Here is a 19,355-nt window from a genome sequence, read left to right as displayed (position 1 = left end):
TATGTCCTATAGACAAGAGATGAAGAGAAGAAAACACTGAGGCCAAATGGTATTGCTGTGCGCTTGGATCCTACCATATCCAAAGCTTGTTCTATTCCTAAACTTTTCTGATATAAGAATAATTAACAATAACTATAATAATAATAATGAGCTGGGTACCAATGGCTCACACCTGGAATCCTAGCTACTTAGGAAGCTGAGATATGAAGATCATGGTTCAAAGCCAACCCAGGCAGGAAAGTCCATGAGTCTCTTATCTCCAATAAACAGCCCAGAAAAAGCTAGAAGTGGCACTGTGGCTCAAGTGATAAAGTGCCAGCCTTGAGTACAAAGAGGCTCAGGGACAGTGCCCAAACCCTGAGTTCAAGCTTCAGGACTGGCAAATAAATAAATAAATAAATTTATGTCACTGTTTGGTTTGTGTTGGGCTCTTTTGTTACCCTGCCTAAGCTACTTTGAGCCAGGATTATGCTGCTTACAACCCCCAAAAATTCCAACTATGAATACACCAACTATAATTAAATGTCTCTAGTGCTTAATGGAACCAAGAGTTCTAATACTGACATTCGTTTCATAGATAATCAAAGCATCAACAGCAATTAGTGAATGTGTTTCGCCTTTTAAAATGAACTATGTTGGAGAAATGTGCTGTGTTCTTAGAAATCTCTAAGAACACAACAGCCTGAAATGATCTTTCTTAACATTTGTCAGGTAGGACTCACAAAAGTGCTGAAGACATACTGGAGTGAACGATCATTGGCCCAAAGATTGAAGCCCCCAATAATCATTCCAGAAGTGCAAGGGCCCGTCGTTACCCTGGCCTACCAGTATATCCAGAGGTGAGCCTTCTTTTAGCAAGATGGTGGCCTTCCTTTGCTGTCAAAACGCCCTTCATCTCCCACATGCCATTGTGGGAACAGAGGGCTTTTAAGTTATTCACATTTCCGCCTGCCAAAGTCCAGCTGTTCCTGCAGAGTCAGGCTCTGGGGGGCGTGGCTCTGGATTACTGCTTTTGCTCACTGCAGCAGACCCAACAGCCAGCCAAGAAAGGGGCGTGGGGACAGAGGGGGAGACAGAAGGTCACTGGGTTGGGGGGTGGAAGGAGAGGTCTCCACATAGCCAGGCCAAAAGAATGCCATTATTTAAGAGATGATTGAAGAGTTCCTTCAAAACTGGCCCCAAGACTCATTCTCTTTGAACTCTGGAGGTTCAATAATGCTGAGCACCCAGACTGCAGATTCTTCTGTTGACCTTCCGTGGTCAAGCAAGGATGAAGGATGGGAAGAGTTTTCTTTATAAGTCCAGTAGCTCAGCTTGTCTTGACAGTGAGTGCAAAGAATCTGAGCAAAGGCCAGTTGTCATTGCTGTTTTCTAATAGGCCTGTCTTCCTGTTTATCTGGCCTTTATTACTCAATGTTCTTGGACCATGAGTCCATCCACAAGCCAACAAATATTATGGATCCCATTATCCATGCAAGGCAGGAGGTAAGGGATGCGAAGGGGACAATCGAGACACAGGCTGCAGTGGGGATGAGTGCTCAGACACATTTCCACGTCACAGGGAGATGTAATGTATGTCTAGTCAGAGGTACCAGCAAAGTGTTCTGGCAACTCCAAGAGGGAAGAGGTTCTAGTGGACTAATGGATTGGGGCCTCCTAGGAAGAAACACTCACCTACAGACTGCATCATTAAATATGAGAATAAGCTGGGCATCAGTGGCTCATGCCTGGAATCCTAGCTACTCAAGAAGCTGAGACATGAGGATCATGGTTTGAAGGCAGCCCGTGCAGGAAAGTGTGTGAGTCTCTCATCTTTAATTGGCCACCAAGAGACCAGCAGTGGAGCTGTGTCTCATGTGACAGATGCTAGCCTTAAGTGAAAAACCTAAGGGACAATGCCCAGGCTGTGAGTTCAAATCCCATACTGGCATGGCAAGTGCGCATGTGCGCACACACGCACGCATACACACACAGATGAAGAATGACTTCTCAGGGATCTCTGCCCCCAGAAGTGTCCTTCGTAGAGGAAAAAGAGTTCTGGGTTGCAGGGTGAATTATGACTGCCCCCCCCATTACATCTTGATTCCCCAATACCTCAAAATAGGACTGCATTTGGAGACAGGAACTGCAAAGGTAAACATGCTAACATGAAGCCAATAGGGTGTCCCTAATCCAATGCCTTTCTAAGAAAAAGGAAATTTGGGCAGGTGCCGGTGGTTCATGCCTATAATTCTAGCTACCCAGGAGGATGAGATCTGAGGATCACTATTCACAAAGCCAGCCTGGGCAGTTATCTCCAGTTAACCAGAAAAAAGCTAGAAGTGGTAGTGTGACTCAACTGGTAAAGCACAAGCAAAAAAGTTAAGAGAGGGCACCCCAGCCCTGACTTCAAGCCCTAGGACTAGCACACGCACACACACACATGCACGCACACATGCACTCACACACACACATGCACACATGCACATGTGGCCATGGAAATCTGCACACAGAAGGCAGAAAGTTGAAGCCCTGGGGAGATGGGCAGCCACTGGGTGAGAGGAGGGAGGGGACCAAACCTCTTTACAGCCTTCTGAAGGACCCAACCATCTAGCCTCCAGGACTGTGAGACCATTTCTGCTGTTCATACCACGCAGACTCTGGCACTTTGCTACAGCTACACTAGCACAAAACGCCAAGTGCTTCCCACCCCGAGGCCGCTTCCCAGACCTCCAGATGGACACTGACTCCCATCTTCCCCCTCCTTGTCTGCTCTCAGGGTTCTTGCTGATGAGACCCTATTAGTGTGTGTGTGTGTGTGGCTTTCCGGGCTTGATCTTGGAACCCCATATCCTCTTCTTCACGGTCAGAAGGCGGCCCTGGAATGTGACCCTGGAAAACCTCTCTGTCACCAGAGCCAAGGCCAAGCCCTCACTGTCAGCTGTCGTCTGATAACTCTCTATCCCATTAACTCGTCTGAGACTTGTCTAGCTGCAAATGCACCAGCACCTCGAGCCCCCTCCTTTTGCATTTTTAGAAGGCGATTTATGTTAGCAGTCAATGAATGCTCTGTATTCAATTGATTACAATTTACTGAACTTAGATAGGGAAAGAACACAGCCCTCTGGCCTATGCAGAGAGATCATTTTGGCACATCATGCGGTACAATGAGGAAGAACTTTGCAAACTAGACTCTGGGCAAAGGAACGGAAACCAACACTAGGTGCCCACTTGAAAGGGATCATTGCTTTATGCTCCGGCCCATCTAATCCTGACCCTTTTACGTGCTTAGAACGGAAAAGCTATGTGGGTCAGTGGAACCCGAGTTTCCCGGGATCTCACTCGGAATGAGTAAGGAAAGTCATCTCAGGGCTCATGTTTGAGAAGTGACTTGCCCAAGGCCATTCGGCTTCACACTCAGTTTTGTTTTTTTTTTCAATTACACAACATTGGTGTACAGGCTGAAGAATCCCGATGCTGTGTGTTCTCTCTGCTATGCAAATGGCCCGCTGTGTGCATCAACACATCACATTGCTGGTGACCAGATGGCTCAGTTCCACCATGAATGTCCCCCTTCTCTGTCAAGACCTTTCACTCCAGCAGGCAGAGGTACTTGCTCCCAGGTTAGTAGCTGGCCGTCAGGAGTTAGCAACACCTTTCCCCAAGGACCCCCTCCCCTCACTCCATTTTCTGTCATTTTGGGGACGAGGCTTGCTCCCCAACAGGAGAATGAGATTGCCCCCCCCTCCGCTCAGCCCAAGTTAATCCTTAGCATTTTCCATGCCAGGCTTTCAGCTTTGAGAGATCTGCAGTTACCTTAGATCTCCTCTCCAGCGCCCTTTGGTGATGGAAGATTTTCTTTTTTTAAAATCTTACTGTTAAAACTTAGCTATAGTCTGGGAAAAAATTTCAACTTGATTCTCTTGAAACCAAAGAATAGAAGAAGGTCTCAGACACAGAGGATTCTAAAGTACCAGCAAACACAGAAGTGTTCCGTGCAAGCCAGTCACCGGTTTCTAACTGGTTTATCCAGAAAATGTCCCAAAGGTTTCTACTTGGGTGCCTGGGCTGAGCTGTATAGTTTGTCTCTTAGAACATAGGCCCAACAAGCTCAAGAGGATAGCTTCTTCCCCGGGTGCTCACCTGTTCATCACAGAAGAAAACCTCAGCCAACAGTCCCAGCCCCCAGGGCCTACCCACTCAGCCCCAGTCTACTGTCCCAGAACTACCTGCCTGGTCTCCCAAGGAGACAAGGATGCACCTGCCCCTCCACAGCCGGAGACAGGGTACACTTCAAGGTGGCAGCATGGCTCTAAGATGCGGCAGACACCTGTCCTTAGATGCAGCTGGAATTCTGAAAACACTCCCTGAAGCCACAGAGTGGAATTCATCGCCTGGGATTTCCTGAACATCATTCCAGCAGGCAGTTCACAACATTAATAAATGATATGGGGAAAAGGCCCAAGAGCGCAGAGTCCCTTTGCAGGGTCACAGCAGCAGAGTCAACGAACCAAAGATCAAATGTATTCTGGGTAGAACTGGTGGGGGATTGCAACTGTACCAAACATTTCCTTGTCATTATTTATTCCCTGAACAAGGCAGTATACTATGTACACAGCATGTACATTGTATTAGTTATTCTATTAGTTATTCTAAGTTATCAAGAGATGAAGTATACAGATCTTCTCTAGATAATTTAGAATAACTAATATGGGGCAAACACCAATGATCTCAACACTCTGGAGGCTGAGATAAAAGGATCTCAAGTCCAACACAATCCTGGGCTACAAAGGAATGAAGGACAGAAGGATGGGTGGACAGAAGGAGAGGAAGGAAAGGAAATGGAAGGGAAGGGAAGGAAAGGGAAGGGAAAGGAGGGAGAGAGGGAAGGACGAAGGAATGGATAAAAGAAGGAAAGAAGAGAGGAAAGAAGGAAAGAAGGAAGGAAGGAAGGAAAGAGAAGGGAAGGGAAGGGAAAGGAAGGGACGGGAAGGGAAGGAAAGGGAAAGGAGGAAGGGAAGGAGGATGAGAGGGAAGGAGGAAGGAAGGGAGGGAGGGAGGGAAAGGAAGGGAAGTAAAGGGGGAGAGAGGGAGGGAGAAAAGGAAGGAAGAAAGGGAAATAGAAAGGGAGAGAGGGAGAAAGGGGAGAGGAGGGAGAGGAGCGAGGTAGAGGTGTTGCAGGAGGCAGGGAAGAGGGAAGGGAAGAAGTCTGGTGGGAAGGCCTGCACTGCACCGCACTATTTTATCAGGGGCCTGAGAGTGCAGGGATTTGGGTGACCGGATGAAGCAAGGCGTTGCACCTGCGTGTTCAGTGCCAGTCACTTCCTAAAGCCTGCGCAGGCACCAGGGACACCAGCAGGAGACAAGGTGGGGACCAGGTAACATTTCTCCCCTCCCTGAAGTTTACAGCTAAGAGATGGGCAGACGATGAACATCCTCACACAGGGTAGCTATTTGTCAGCTCAAAGTGTGGTCTCCAGAAGCACCTGTGTCACCGGAGCGGAAAGCTCGGGTCTCTCCCCAGAGCCTCAGCAGCAGGGGGGAGGGGGAGGACGTGCCCTCTGTGTGGGAGACCTTTGCCCCAGATGACATCATACATGTCCCTAAGTGTGACAGAAAAACCAGAAGGGCTACAATTGAACATAACTGCAGCATGACTGAAGATGGAGTTTTCAGAGTGGGGCTCTTTAAGAAGGTAACATGGTTACAGAGAGAGAGCAAGCCAAAGTAGTGAAGCCAGAGTGAGTCCCAGATAGAAAGACCAGCAAGTGCAAAGGTCCTGAGGTAGAGAAACACCCAGTATGCCTGAGGATGAGAAAGGAGGCCACTATGGCCTGAAAACAACTGGGGCGTCTTATGAGGGGAAGAGGTTCTAAAGTCAGCAAGCCCAAACGTCAGAGTCTGGGATGTTGCCATGGTCATAGAACCTTCTAAACATTCTAAAAGTAGAAGGCCACCTTTTCCTTGTCATAGTTTAGCACATGCAAATAAATATCTCCATAGGCATCAACATCCAAAATAAAAAAAAAGAGCGAATGGTGCTTTTGAGGCTGCCTTCCTCACAAGGAGATCTATTCATATATTATATATTATTGTAATGTTTATTATAATATATAATATATTTCTATATTATACATATGTGTGTATTTATTTATTTTAGAATGGTAGGCAAGAAGCTATTTGGAAAAACCAGAGTCTATGTTCAAGTAGGAATTACTACAATTGCAAGAGTCAATTAAAGAGGCAGCTACACAAGTGGTAGAGCATGAGCCTTGAGCTGAATTGCTCAGGGACAGCTCCGAGGCCCAGAGCTCAAGCCCACGACTGACACAAAAAAGAGAGAGAGAGAGCGAGATCTTTCATGCAATTGTTTCTAATATATTTATAAGATTATGTCTTTATTGCTTTGTATGTCCCTCGCCCATGGTATAACCCCTGCTTTCACTATATATGATGTTGGTATATGTGGAGGGGAAGGGAAAAAACAAATAGTTAAAACAGGGATACAGGAGGACCCATTGCAACAATGAGATGTACAAGTCGTTATGTCGAAAAATGAACTTTACAACTTTGGTGGGGGGGGGGTGGAGGGAGGAGAGGCTACGAAGGGACGGGAAGGGGAAACAAAGGAGGAGGCTACAATGCTTGATAAGAAATGGGCTCATTATCTTACGCATGTAACTGTAACCCCTCTGTACAATATTTTCACAATAAAAAAAATTAAAAAATGAAAAAAAAAACATTTTCCCCCCAATTTTTCCTTTTCTTTTTGCTGTTTCGTTTGCTGTGCTGAAGCATTTCAGGCTGACCATATAGTTTTCTTTTTGGCTTTTGCTGACTCTTTTTTATGCCATATCCAAGACCAATATCACGGATATTTCCCCTTGTTTTCTTCTTATATTTGATCTTATTGATTTTTTGGGGGGGGGATCTGATCGTGGGGCCTATACTCTGGGCCTGGGCGCTATCCCTCAGCTCTTCAGCTCAAGGCTAGCGCTCTACCACTTGAGCCACAGTGCCACTTCCAGCTTTTTTCTTTTTGCTTATGTGGTACTGAGGAATTGAACTCAGGGCCTCAGGCATGCAAGGCAAGCGCTCTACCCCTGAGCCACCTTCCCAGCCCCGATCTTATTGATTTTTAATCAATTTGAGTTTATTTTTTGTATATGGAATAAAGGGCCAGTTTTATTGTTTGTAGAGATTCAGTTTTCACAACACAGTTTATTGAAAATATTATCTGTGTTCCTTGTTCTTGGCACTTTTGAGGACTAGTGGACCATGTATGAGTGAGTTTATTTCTGGGCTCTTTATTCTGTTTCAGTAATATATGTGTTTGTTTTTATGGCCAATACCACACTATTCTGATCAGTATTTGTAATACAATTTGATTTTTGTAATATAATTTGACTTTGGGAATGTAATGCATCTAGCTTTGCTCTTGAAAAAAAAATAAAGAGGCAGCTACAGAATCCCATCTCCCACCATGAGAAGCCATCGACCCCATGCCAGTGCTAGCTCATCCCCAGCCACTGCTGGATCTCATGGTCTTTGTCAGAAGTTAGAAGAGGGCACTGAGCAGCACCCTAGAACACCGAGGTGCTATGATTACGAGATGGCCTGTCATCAGTCCCTAGACCTGAGACCAAATACAAACTCAGCACCTCAAGTGAGAAGATGCCACCTGCACACCCACTGTGCCCAGAGACCACCTCCACCTGCATGCCAGCAGCCACAGGGCTGCAGGAAGCCTTAGAGACAGAGGTCCTCTGCTCTGGTATGTAACGGAAGGCACGTCAGATCAAGAGATCTCCTTCAAAAATGCTGGAAACAGGCATCAGGCTCATACCCGTAATCCCAGCAACTCAGGAGGCTGAGATCTGAGGATTGTGGTTTGAAGTCAGCCTGGACAGAAAAGTCCATAAGACTCTTATTTCCAATAAACTACTCAGAAAAAGCAGAAGTGGCGCTGTGACTCAAGTGGTAGAGCGCTAGCCTTGAGCAAAAGAAGCTCAGGGATAATGCTCAGGCCCTAAGTTCAAGTTCCAGGACCAGAACACACACACACACACACACACACACACACACACACACACACACACACACACACACACACACACACACACACACACACACACACACACACACACACACACACACACACACACACACACACACACACACACACACACAAGCTGCTGGAAATATACCACTTCCCCACTCAAAAGCCAGTGTTGCCAGAAGAAACCCTGAGTCATGGCACTCACGGACTGCCAGTCAGGTCCAGCTACCCTGGGCTCCGTCACTCCTTCTATGTCTGACCTTCTGACTTGTGTCCAAGCTGCGGCCATGCTGGGTACCCTAGGTGGGCAGGTGACCAGGGGGCACAGCCAAGCCCTGGCCAGCCTTCTTCAATGATCCAGGAACTTCCTCCCCTCTGTGCCTTTGGTCAGGCTGCTCCCTGTCTCCAATACAGAAAATCCCACCAGATTCCCCAAAAGACATAATGGAGGGCAAATCCATGTCCAGAGCAGAACTCACACTCCTTTGCTCACGGCCCTGCTGTGGCCCTCTCTCACGCTTGTGGCAGAGACTGATGAGTTGCCTGCGCGCACCCCTCCCGGCCCTCCTCACATTCGCTCAGCAGGCTGCTTCTGTGTGCAGGGACCCTGTCTTGTTCATCCCTAGAGCCTGGTAGAAGCTGACACAGGAAGTGCTCGGTGAACATCTGTTGAATCAAATGGTCGTCCAGATGCGTAATACCTGACCTCCTGCAAAACTCTGGCAAGCACTCCTGCCAGGCCACTAACCATAGCCCTGGTACGACCTCATTTCGTGGGGCTACACATATTTACATATTGGATTGCACACTTCCTAGCCACCCACCTGACTCCTGCCAAGAGACTATGAATACACAGAGCAGTGATGGTAATGCCAGATTCACCCTTCTGAGGATCCAGGTTCGAAGCCAGCCCAAGGCAGGAAAACTCATGAGACTCTCATTGTTAATTAACCAGAAAGCCAGATGTGGCGCTGCAGTGTAAGCCCTAGCTATGAGTAAAACAAACAAACAAACAAAAAACAACTTAGGAGTAGCACCCTGACTCTGAGTTCAAGCAGTTCAAGCACCAGAACCAGCGAACACACACACACACACACACACACACACACACACACACACACACACACACACACACACACCCATGCGATCAGTGATGGGGGATAAGTACAAGATGCCACGGTTACTCCTAACTTTTCTCTGAGCAACTCCATCACCCAGGCAGCCCTCTCCCATCATGCTTTGCGCTGGCCCCCATGTCCGAACAGATGCAGCCACCCCTCCTCAGCTCAGAGGCTGAAAAACATGCGATGTCTCTTTGTCCCCAACAGGAATGGAGCAGGGGTTGGCTTCACTGCGTGCGTGTCTTTGCCCTATTTCATATAATGTCCTTCAAATGATTATCCTCCCCCTCCTCTGGGAATGTGGCGGGGGGGGGGGGGGTGCCAGTTTGAGACTGATCTTGATGCAGCCCCGTCTGCTCCGCCTGACCTCATCAAATCCTGGAGGACGTGGAAAGACCTGTGAAATATGTGGAGCTCATAAATCATCTGGCTGCCTTTCTGCAATGCTTCAGTGTGAAGGAAAAGTCAGACGGCACGGACAGAGCCCCCCGGAGGATTACTGCTTTCCGGGCCCCACCACACCAGCCGTCCCCTGGAGTCTGTGGATCCTGGCTGCCCGCGGCAGAGCCAAGCTCTGGCTGTCCCCATCTCCCCTCTGGCCTGGCTCCCACAAGCTGGAGGGAGTGGGAGGTCAATTGCTGACATCTTGTCTGCTGTCTGAGACGCCCTGGAGAGAAGGAATCCTGGGAATGCCCTTTCTCTGCCAGCCCCCAAGGAGATGGTCCCAAGACCCTTCCCCAGGGGAGCATCTGCTTGTATCTCTTTGAACACAGCTCCTCTGTGCTCCAGGCAAATCGGAGCTGTGGGGGGCTGCAGGCTCCAGGGGTGCTAATGGACGTAGCATGATTGAAGGAGGCTCTGTGAGGAGCTGTCTAGGCGCCTAGGTGGGCCCCTGAGAACCAAGTCCTGGCTTCAGGATATGAAGGGCAGAGCCCCACCACCAGTGGAAAAGCCCGTGAGGGAGGCTCTCTGCAGGATCAGCTCACCCGTGGGCTCTTCGCTGGCTTCTTTTCCCATCAGCCCCTGGGGTTTGCCCTACATTCAATTCAACACATGTACACCCAGGATGCCTGCACCATGCAGAGTGGCCCCCTCAGCCACTGTGGTCCCCACCTGGTGTCCTGAAAGATCACAGGTGCCTGAGTAGTTATTCAGGATACCCCAAAGCTGAGACAGCCCCAGGAGGCTCCTCTCTGGCCTCAGTGGGGTCCAAGGAGAAACAGATGCAGAGGCCGTGTGACACAGAATGACCCGATGACACACTTCTCAGAGCTAATCCCACCTTAAGCAACACACGACTGTATCTGGGTGTGACTGAACCCGAATGGAGATCCCTGTCTTCCTCCTTCGCCATCAGTTTCCCTCTCCAAGCTGGACTGAGCAGCCAGCAGGCTCCTACCACATGGCCGGCCCTGAGGCCGGGCAGGAACTGCTAAGACACAAAGCAGGGCAGTGGCTCTTACAATAGGTTTGGGGAGAAATGGCATGACCATTTAGGGGTCAGCACAGGCTTTCAGACACACAGCATATCCTTTGCTAAACTCCCAAGATGAGGACTGCTATCTCATCTTGAAGATAGGACACAGTTTTAAATTCCGAAACCAGACAGTTGTGCGACTGTGGGATTTTAAAACTTGGCAACCAAAGAGATGGTATGGTCACCCAGCTCTACTTCAGCACATTTGGTGCCACTGCTCTAAGGCCAGTGTGTGGAATATGTCTGCACTTCCAGCTATGTGGAAGATTGCTTCAAGACCAGCCTAAGTAACAGGCCTAGTTGTCTCTCAAAAAATAAAAAAGAAAGAAAAAGAAAAAAGAAAAAGACTCATTGCTTCTCTTCATAATATGCATCTATCGCTAATTTCAAAAGCACCTGGGAAATCTCATCTCTGGCTTTGGCGGTAACTTGGACTTCCTGTCCTCCAGCAGGTAAAGTGCTCTTTGGAAACTTGGTGACACATCTACCTGTTAGAACACCAGAAATGGAGCAAAATGGTCTTGCTGTTAGCCCACACTCTTTGTGTTCTCTTTCTTGTGTATGTGTGTGTGGGGGGGGGGGTAAACTGGGGCTTGAACTCAAGGCCTTGTGCTCTCACTTGGCTTTTTCAATCAAGGCTGGTGTTCTATCACTTGAGCTATAGTTCTGCTTCTAGCATTTGCTGGTTAGAGATAAGATAGGGTTTGAACCATGATCCTTGGCTCTCATCCTCCTGAGTCACTAGGATTCTAGGCGTGAGCCACCGGTACTCAGCTTCATCCCTCTTCTTGCTATTACAAGAAGAAACCATTTGTTTCTCGCACAGAAATGGCTAAATCCACAAGGGACTAAAATTGAAGGAAACATGACCAGACCAAGGAACATAAAATGAGAGCCAAGAAAAACTTGTAGGCCATTGAGAAAATTGCCGTGTTAGGCACTGGGGAAATAACCTGTGCAAATGTACCAAGGGCTGGTCACGTTCAGACTGTGGAACTCCACCCGGCACGTGAGCCTGGACAAAGCGCAGAGTCTCACCCCAGACCAGAGCCGGTTACCAAAGCCAGCTGCAGCTAGGGAAAAGCACTGTCTTAGGACGGATAATAGGCACAGTCTTGGCAGAGGACGTCATCTACTATGAGGTTTGATTGAAACACAATCCAGGTGAGAAAGAGTTAACAGAAAATCCAGACTGTCTGGATACAAAATGAGGTTCCCTGAAGACAGAGAAGATTTAGAATAGTAGAACATTCTGGAGTTGGAGAGGAGTTGAGAAACTATTTGGTCCAAGAAATTTTGTATGTGTGCCATAAACCTGTCTTGCAGACAAACAAAGTACATGGATGGGACACCTTCAACTGCATGAAATAGAATCCACAGAGTTACAAAGGAAACCTACTCGACTGTGAGACAGTCATCAAAGCACTGTAAAAGATATATATTTGTGTGTGTGTGAAATCGTGTTATATATACTGTCTCTGGGAGTGTAAAGGGAGGCACAGAAATGGAGGGACAGAGGGTAAACCAATGCAGCAGTGGTACTCACTGGATACTACATTGAAAATGAACTATACACATTGTTGGGGGAAGAGGGAAAAACTGGAGAAAGTGAGGGAAGGGGTGGCATGGTCCAAAAAGAAATGTGCTCATTACCTGACTTACATAACTGTAGCCCCTCTGACCATCACCTTTATAAGAACAATTTTAAAAGATTTTTGGGGGGAGTCCAGTAGTGGGGCCTGAACTCTGGGCCTGGGCGCTGTCCCTGATCTCTTCAGCTCAGGGATAGTGCTCTACCACTTGAGCCACAATGCCATTTCCGGCTTTTTCTTTTTGCTTATGTGGTGTTGAGGAATCGACCCCAGGGCCTCATGCATGCAAGGCAAGCGCTCTACCACTGAGCCACCTTCCCAGCCCCTTAAAAAGATTTTTAAACAAATAGTTGACATGGCTCAAAACAGCTATGGTAGCGGTGATGTGATGCCTTCCCCCAGCACAGGTCTGCTCAGTCATAGCACAGGTATACTGTACCGTAAGAGACAGCCGGGCTCAGCTTCAGGTAGAACTTAGTGTGGGGGAGAAACCCATGAGAATAAATCCCCCGAGTCTAATCTACAGATTAAATCCCTTAATTTTAATATTACAGAAAAGATACCATCCATCCTTTCATTTTTTACAAATAGCACTATGTAGGCTAAAGAGGTCACGTGATTTCTTAATGCTACACAACTAATAAATCTGAGGTCGAAGCCCACTTCTTAGAGAAATTTTGGTTTGACGATTGCAGCATGCTGCCTTAATTTAGGCTTTAGATATAATTCTTTTTCAGGTTTTAATTTTAAGCAAAATGATCAATTCTAAGCCAGGCACTGGAGGCTCATGCCTGTAATCCTAGCTACTCAAGAGGCTGAGATCTGAAGATTGCAGGTCAAAGCCAGCCCAGGCAGACATATCCCCTAAGAGTCTTATCTCCAAACTGACCAGCAAAAAGCTATCAGTAAAGGTGTGGCTCAAGTGGTAGAGTTCTAGCCTTGAGTGACAAACCCAAGGAAGAGTTCAGGCCCTGAGTCCCAGCCCCAGTACTGGCATTAAATAAATAAATAGCCATTCTTCTAACAGATCCAAGCAATATGAGAATATATATATATATGCTTTTTTATTAAAAAAAAGTTTCTCTCTTTCCTTAAACACAACCCTGTGCAAGCATCAGTGGCTGGACAAGGGCTTTGTCACTTCAGGTGTGGTCCCAACTGTAGCAACATCATATCACCTGGGAGCTTAGGAGAAAGAACCTCAGGGTCTACCCCACACCCCTGCTGCGGGGCTCTGCCTTTCCCCGGGGGGGGCTTCCTGGGGGGCCTCTCATGCTGAGGCCACCATGGAATCACTAGCAACCCCAACTCCTGCAGCTCAAGTGTGGCGAGCAGCTGGGCCGAGAACAGCAGGATTAGCCCAAAGGAGGTGTGCCCTTGGGAGTCAGAGAGGACAAAATGGTACGAGGAGACTTGAAATCAGGAAAGCAATAGTTACAAAAACTAACTTAGGAAGCCCTTGCCACTAGCCAGCCTCTAAATGGGACAATGGACATGTATCACCCCTAGTTCATTCTCAAAATATCACATTGAGGTTGGCACTATAATCCCTGGCTATAGATGGCAAAAACTGAGGTTCAGGGATCATTGACTGCTTGTCTACCACTGCAGCCCATGACAGGGTAAAGGCTGAAACCTGGAGCCGGGGGGCGGGACGGGGGGGGAGGCCCATGGACAAGCATGCTGGTGCCCAGTTCAAGGTCCTCTGAGCAAAGCCCAGTGCAGACCCCCAGCCTCTGTCCTGGGTGCCCTTCCCTCAGCAGGCCTGCTTGGCTCCAGAGTTCTCAGCACCAAGGAGCCCTCTTCACACATTTTCCCCCCCGTGGTGTCAGGCTGAGGCTTGGGTTTCAAGTTACAGCCCAAACTGGAGGTCTGGATTAAAAATGTGAAAAAGTCAGAAAGAAAACCGTGAATGCTTGAATTCCGCCATTCCTCCCTTGTTTGGGCTAACCGCAGGCTGGCCACACCGAGGCTGAGGTTTCTCGGTGCTCCTGGCCTTGTCCTAGCCACTTGGAATAAATGCCAACCCTGGGCTAACTTCCCGCGGCTCTATTTCACAACCTAAATAAACCAAGCTCTGCTGGCATCTTGAAGCAGATTCTGAGTGAGGTCTCTGAAAAGTGGACATGTCTGAGACCAGGGACCATCATCTCTGTAGATACTGAAAGAATCAAGTCCTCAGGACATTTTCAGACTTTCTTAGGATTCTCGGATCTCAAGACGTCCTCCACAAATCTTTCGCAGGAACAGACCTCAGACCCTGAGCAAGGTATTTTCATGCTATTTATGGGGTAGGCATTGTTATCCCTAAGTTACAGATGAAGAAACAGAGACCTGGAAAGGAAGTAGGCAAACCAAGATGAGAATCAAGACCTGTCTGACTTCTAAGTTCTGGGCCTTTCTACTCCCAGGGCCTTCCGATTTTTGCCTTTTTCTTCTACCATCTTAGAAACTTAGAAGCTGCCTGGCATTTCAGCTGCTGTGTGGGCTCATCTCCTTTCCTTGACCACGAGCCCCGGACACAGCCCTGTGGCTGTGCCCTTCTGTGCCTAGGCCAAAGCCTGGCATCCAGGAGGTGCTCTGTGAACACCAGTTGACTAAATCTTGGCTGACTTTTATGAAAAATAACTCAAGAGAAGACCTCAAACCAACTTCACCCATCTTCTGAAAGGATCCATATGTTTTGTTCTCTGCCTGCCTGGGCATCCTCATCAATGACAAAAATCCCAGCAGGTGAGAGATTAAAGATACTGCTTCTCATTTCAACATTGAGCTGGGCACTGATGGGCCACACCTGCAATCCTAGCTGGTCAGAAGTCTGAGTTTTGATGATCCAAAGCCACTCCAAGCAAACAAATCCTGGAGACTTTTCTCTCCAATTAACCAGCAAAAAAAGTCTAGAACTGAGCCGGGCACCAGTGGCTCATGACTGTAATCTTAGCTACTCAGGAAGTTTGAGGATCGCAGTTCAAAGCCAGCCCAGGCAAGAAAAGTCCATGAGATGCTTATCTCCAAGAAACCACCAGACAACCAGAAGTAGCACTGTGGCTCAAGTGGTAGAGTGCTTGCCTTGAGCTGAAGAGCTGAGGGACAGCTCCCAGGCCCAGAGTTCAAGCCCTATGACCAACAAAAAAAGTCTAGAACTGGAGGTGTGGTTCAAGTGGTAGAGCGCTAAGCCTTAAATAAATAAAAAAAAAAACTAAGCAAGAGCAAGAGGCTCTGAGTTCAAGCCCTAGTACACACACACACACACACACACACACACACTCAGAAATGTCCAGACAAATTCTTACTCGAGTAGCACAGCTCTAGTAAAACAGCTTTCTCAGCTCCGAAACACCTCCCAGGACTTAAGTTTCTGGTGGAGTCCCTGAACTTACCACTGAGCCAAGTCAATTAGCAAAGTGGGACTTGGAATGTCCACCCAGAGGGATGACGTGATTAGCCCCTGAGGGGAGACTCAGGGAGAGACCAACATCCGCTGCATTCAGGAGCTGCATTCAGAGGCAGCATGCATGACAGGAAGGTTTCTGAAGATGTCCAGACCTGAGCTACTGCAATCATGCAGCTACTCTCCTTCTCCCCTTCGGCTCAACCTCATCAGCCCTCGGCCCGCTGCTCTGGGCTGGCTGGCTATGGGACTGGTTTGGAACTCGCGGGGTGTGTTTGATTCTGGTTTGGTCAGGGTCTGGGCTGGTGACTCTCCCCTCCAGCGGCACTTTCCTCCCTGCCTGTTCACCATGCCTGTGTGGGCCCATATTCCATCCAGCTCTACTCTCAAGCCAACCTGGCAGTTTCTTTTTTTCTTTCTTCTTTTGTGCCAGGGCTTGAACTGGGCACTGTCTTTGAGCCTCTCTGTGCTCAATGCGAGTGCTCTACCACTTCAGCCACAGCGCCACTTTGGCTTTTTCTGTTTTTGTGGTAGTGAGGGATCTAGCCCAGGGCTTCACGCATGGAGGCAAGCGCTCTACCACTAAATCACATTCCCAGCCCTCAAGCTGCCAGTGTCTCGATGCCACAAAACACTATTGGCTCATGGCTGTAGTTCCTGGATCACTAATCCCCCTGGTCCATGTGTCCTGAGTGATCCAGCTTCATCCCTAAAGGTTTGTAGACTCAAATTTTGGTCCAGAGAGGGCAGAGTTTAGGGAGACCCAAAGCTGAGAAACTAAAAGGACAGTCAGAGGTACTGGAGACCCAGGGTTCTGCTCAGCACAGGATGTAATCTAATTTGGACACCAGAGAGGAAACATCTTCCTTGAAAGTGAGTCCCAACCCAACAAAAGAGTGCAGTGGTGCATGCCTGTCATCCGAGCTCAGGGGCAAGTGCTTTCCCCCATCTCTTCTTTCGCTGGACCCCTTCACCCGACCTCTCACAATGCCTCAGTGAGGCATCTGTAAGTCAGGAAGCCGCGGGGTGGAGTGGAGGGAAGTCAGAAAGAACTCGGGACTTATGAATGCATAATACTAGACTTTTTGGAAATGGATGGGCGAGCAGCCAGGTCTCTCCAGGGTTCCCAGATTGTACTCTGCTTACAAAAGGGCTATTATGAACAGCTCGGCATCTCAGGGTGACAGGTTCAGAACCACAAATAGCATGACATCACAGGGACCAGGAATGAATGCTTTCCCAGCCATGTTCTCATTGTCAAGGGCTTTGAAACCCTGGGAGGAGGGGGGGGAGGGGGGACACCCCGCGGAGCCTCAAGGCAGTTCTTCCATATTCTGCAAAAGGGGCTGATGGGATATCTCAAGACATCAGCCAGAGGTGCCTACATCATGACCACCTGAGAACCCTCACCCCCCAAAGTTGAAACACCCCCAAATTGTCACTTACTGGCACATGAGCACACAGAGGCTGGTCACGGGGCCTGTCTGAGCCAGATGCATCCCCTCCTTGTTCTCCTTTCTGTGCTTCTTGGGGGGTTGCTTATTTCTTTGGGGATCATGTCATCTGGTCAGGAACTACAATCTGCTAGTTGAGCCAGCTTGACTCAAATCCTACCTGGATAATTGCCTAAATGAAGTGCTCATTACCTTTCCATTAAATGAAGAGGCTGACATTAAAGATTGCTTTCCAAGTTCCTTCCAGTGACTGTGGTGCTGCCGCTGTTATAAGGAACTCGGGTACTGCCTTCCCCCACAGCTTGCCTGTGTCCTGCACATACAGCTTTCCCTTTGCTGACTGGACTATCCCCCCTCAACACACCACACACACACACACACACGCATGCACGCACACGCACACACATGCACACACACGCACACACATGCACGCACGCACGCACACACACACATGCACACACACACACACACGCACACACACGCACACACACGCACGCACACACCATGTCCCCTGGAGCCAGTGCAGAAGAGTAGTTGCAGTGCAGCAGAAGGTTAAACTTTGGCATATCTAGTTTTCCCTTGTGACTCTGAAGGATACCTCTTTGCAGATTACTCACATGATTCCCATGAAGTACAAGAGACGTTACAGATGACACTGCCCACAGCCCCAACACCCCAGTACCCCCAAATCAACAACACCGCACTAGGCAGCCTAATGTTCTCCCCATACTCTGATGAACTTCAATTTGTATTCATTTCATCCCCTTCTTTGAAATTTTCTATTTCTTGTGCCTGCTTTGGACTCCTCAGACCATTGAAGGATAAGAGGATTTGCATGTCATTTGGAAATGTCCTCAAATGGGGATCCAGGCTCAAAGGGCTTTGGCACACAGGGCTTGTGATCAAAGGTATGCACTGACTTCACTCTGGAGCAGCTCCCTCTGTCTGGAGCTGGTTTCAAGGATTTGATCCAGCTTCAGCCAAAGGGACCATGACTCCACGACCGCCCTGGACAATACAACCCAAGGCTCTGGAGGCCACTGCTTACACCCTTGCCAGTTTGGGGCTTGGAGCACATGGTGTCTATTTTTCCCTCCAGGGATCCCATCAGCAAGACTCCTTTTAGCCGTAAGCGCATCAGTTCCAGCTGCAGGAACCTACTTTCCTTCCAGAACAGGTGCTGGACCTCTAGGCTTCCATTGTAGGAATACATTTTCCAGACAACACACTGGAGGCAGGGCCCAGCACCTTCCCAGACCTCTTTGAGATCTCTGTGATCTGGAAAGATCACTAAGTCTGACCTGATAAATTTATTATTTGAGAACACAGGGGCTTGATTTTTTTGTAGGGGGGGGGGAACAGTTGTGGGGCTTGAACTCTGGGCCTGGGCGCTGTCCCTCAGCTCTTCCGCTCAAGGCAAGCACTCTACCACTTGAGCTACAAGACCACTTCCAGTTTTCTGGTGGTTAATTGGAGTCTCACAGACTGTCCTGCCCAGGGTGGCTTTGAACCATCATCTTCAGACCTCAGCCTCCTGAGTAGCTAGGATTCCAGGTGTGAGCCACCAGTGCCCAGCGAAGAGCTTGGTTTTTAAAAAAATATATCCATGATAAATAGATAATAGAGATAGACAGGAAGTCAACAGGAAGAAAAGAAGAGACAAATGAGCTATCTGGGAACTCTGAAGAAAGCAGCAAGCTCAAGTCCTGAGAGGAAGTGGTTAACCCAGAAATAGGGCGGAGGGGTACGATAATGGCGGAAAGCAGGTGTTGTTTCTCAGGGACATTGGTTGCATGACAGCGAATTCACATGTTGGGGAGACAGGCTAGAGCCCCAGCACACACTGGAGAGGGACGAGGGGCACTGGGTACTCACCCACACACTGGTTGCCTTCATCCATCTGGTATCCAAAGCGGCAGACAAGGGGCCTTGAAATCGTAGGGTAGTTGGACGCGGCCCCAGCGGAGGCCGCTGCAGAGGACACTGGGGGCGCCGCTGCTGGGTATGGACCTGAGTAGGGCGTCGAATAGGGATTGGAGTAGGGTCCGCGGTACACCGGGTTGGTTCGCGGGATGCATAAATAGCCCCCGTTCTGGTTGACACACATCATGTCTCCTCGGCAGGCCTCGGGGATGGTCCGGCATTCATCAATATCTGCAAAGCCACGGGCAAGATGAGCGCTCACGGCACCGTAATCAGAGCTTCGAACCAACAGACATGAAGGCCCCAAACACAGTTCACCAGTTCACCAGCACTGGCTCCAGCCAGCCCCGGGCTCAGTG

The 19,355-nt window shown here is 48.7% G+C and overlaps 1 protein-coding gene across 1 annotated transcript in view; it reads right to left on the bottom strand.

Moving 5' to 3' along the window:
- Positions 1 to 19,355, bottom strand: part of LOC138810509 (fibulin-5) — a 69,787-nt gene that overhangs the window by 39,418 nt on the left and 11,014 nt on the right. The window contains exon 4 of the mRNA XM_069997722.1: positions 18,949 to 19,227. Coding sequence (XP_069853823.1) covers positions 18,949 to 19,227 — 279 coding nt within the window. The remainder of the gene's footprint in view (positions 1 to 18,948; positions 19,228 to 19,355) is intronic.

Source organism: Dipodomys merriami, unplaced genomic scaffold (assembly GCF_024711535.1).
Source record: "Dipodomys merriami isolate MVZ:Mamm:240054 unplaced genomic scaffold, mDipMer1.0.p SCAF_50, whole genome shotgun sequence".
Lineage (NCBI taxonomy): Eukaryota > Metazoa > Chordata > Mammalia > Rodentia > Heteromyidae > Dipodomys > Dipodomys merriami.
Note: the sequence above shows the minus strand (reverse complement) of the source record. Positions and strands in the feature narration are given on the sequence as shown.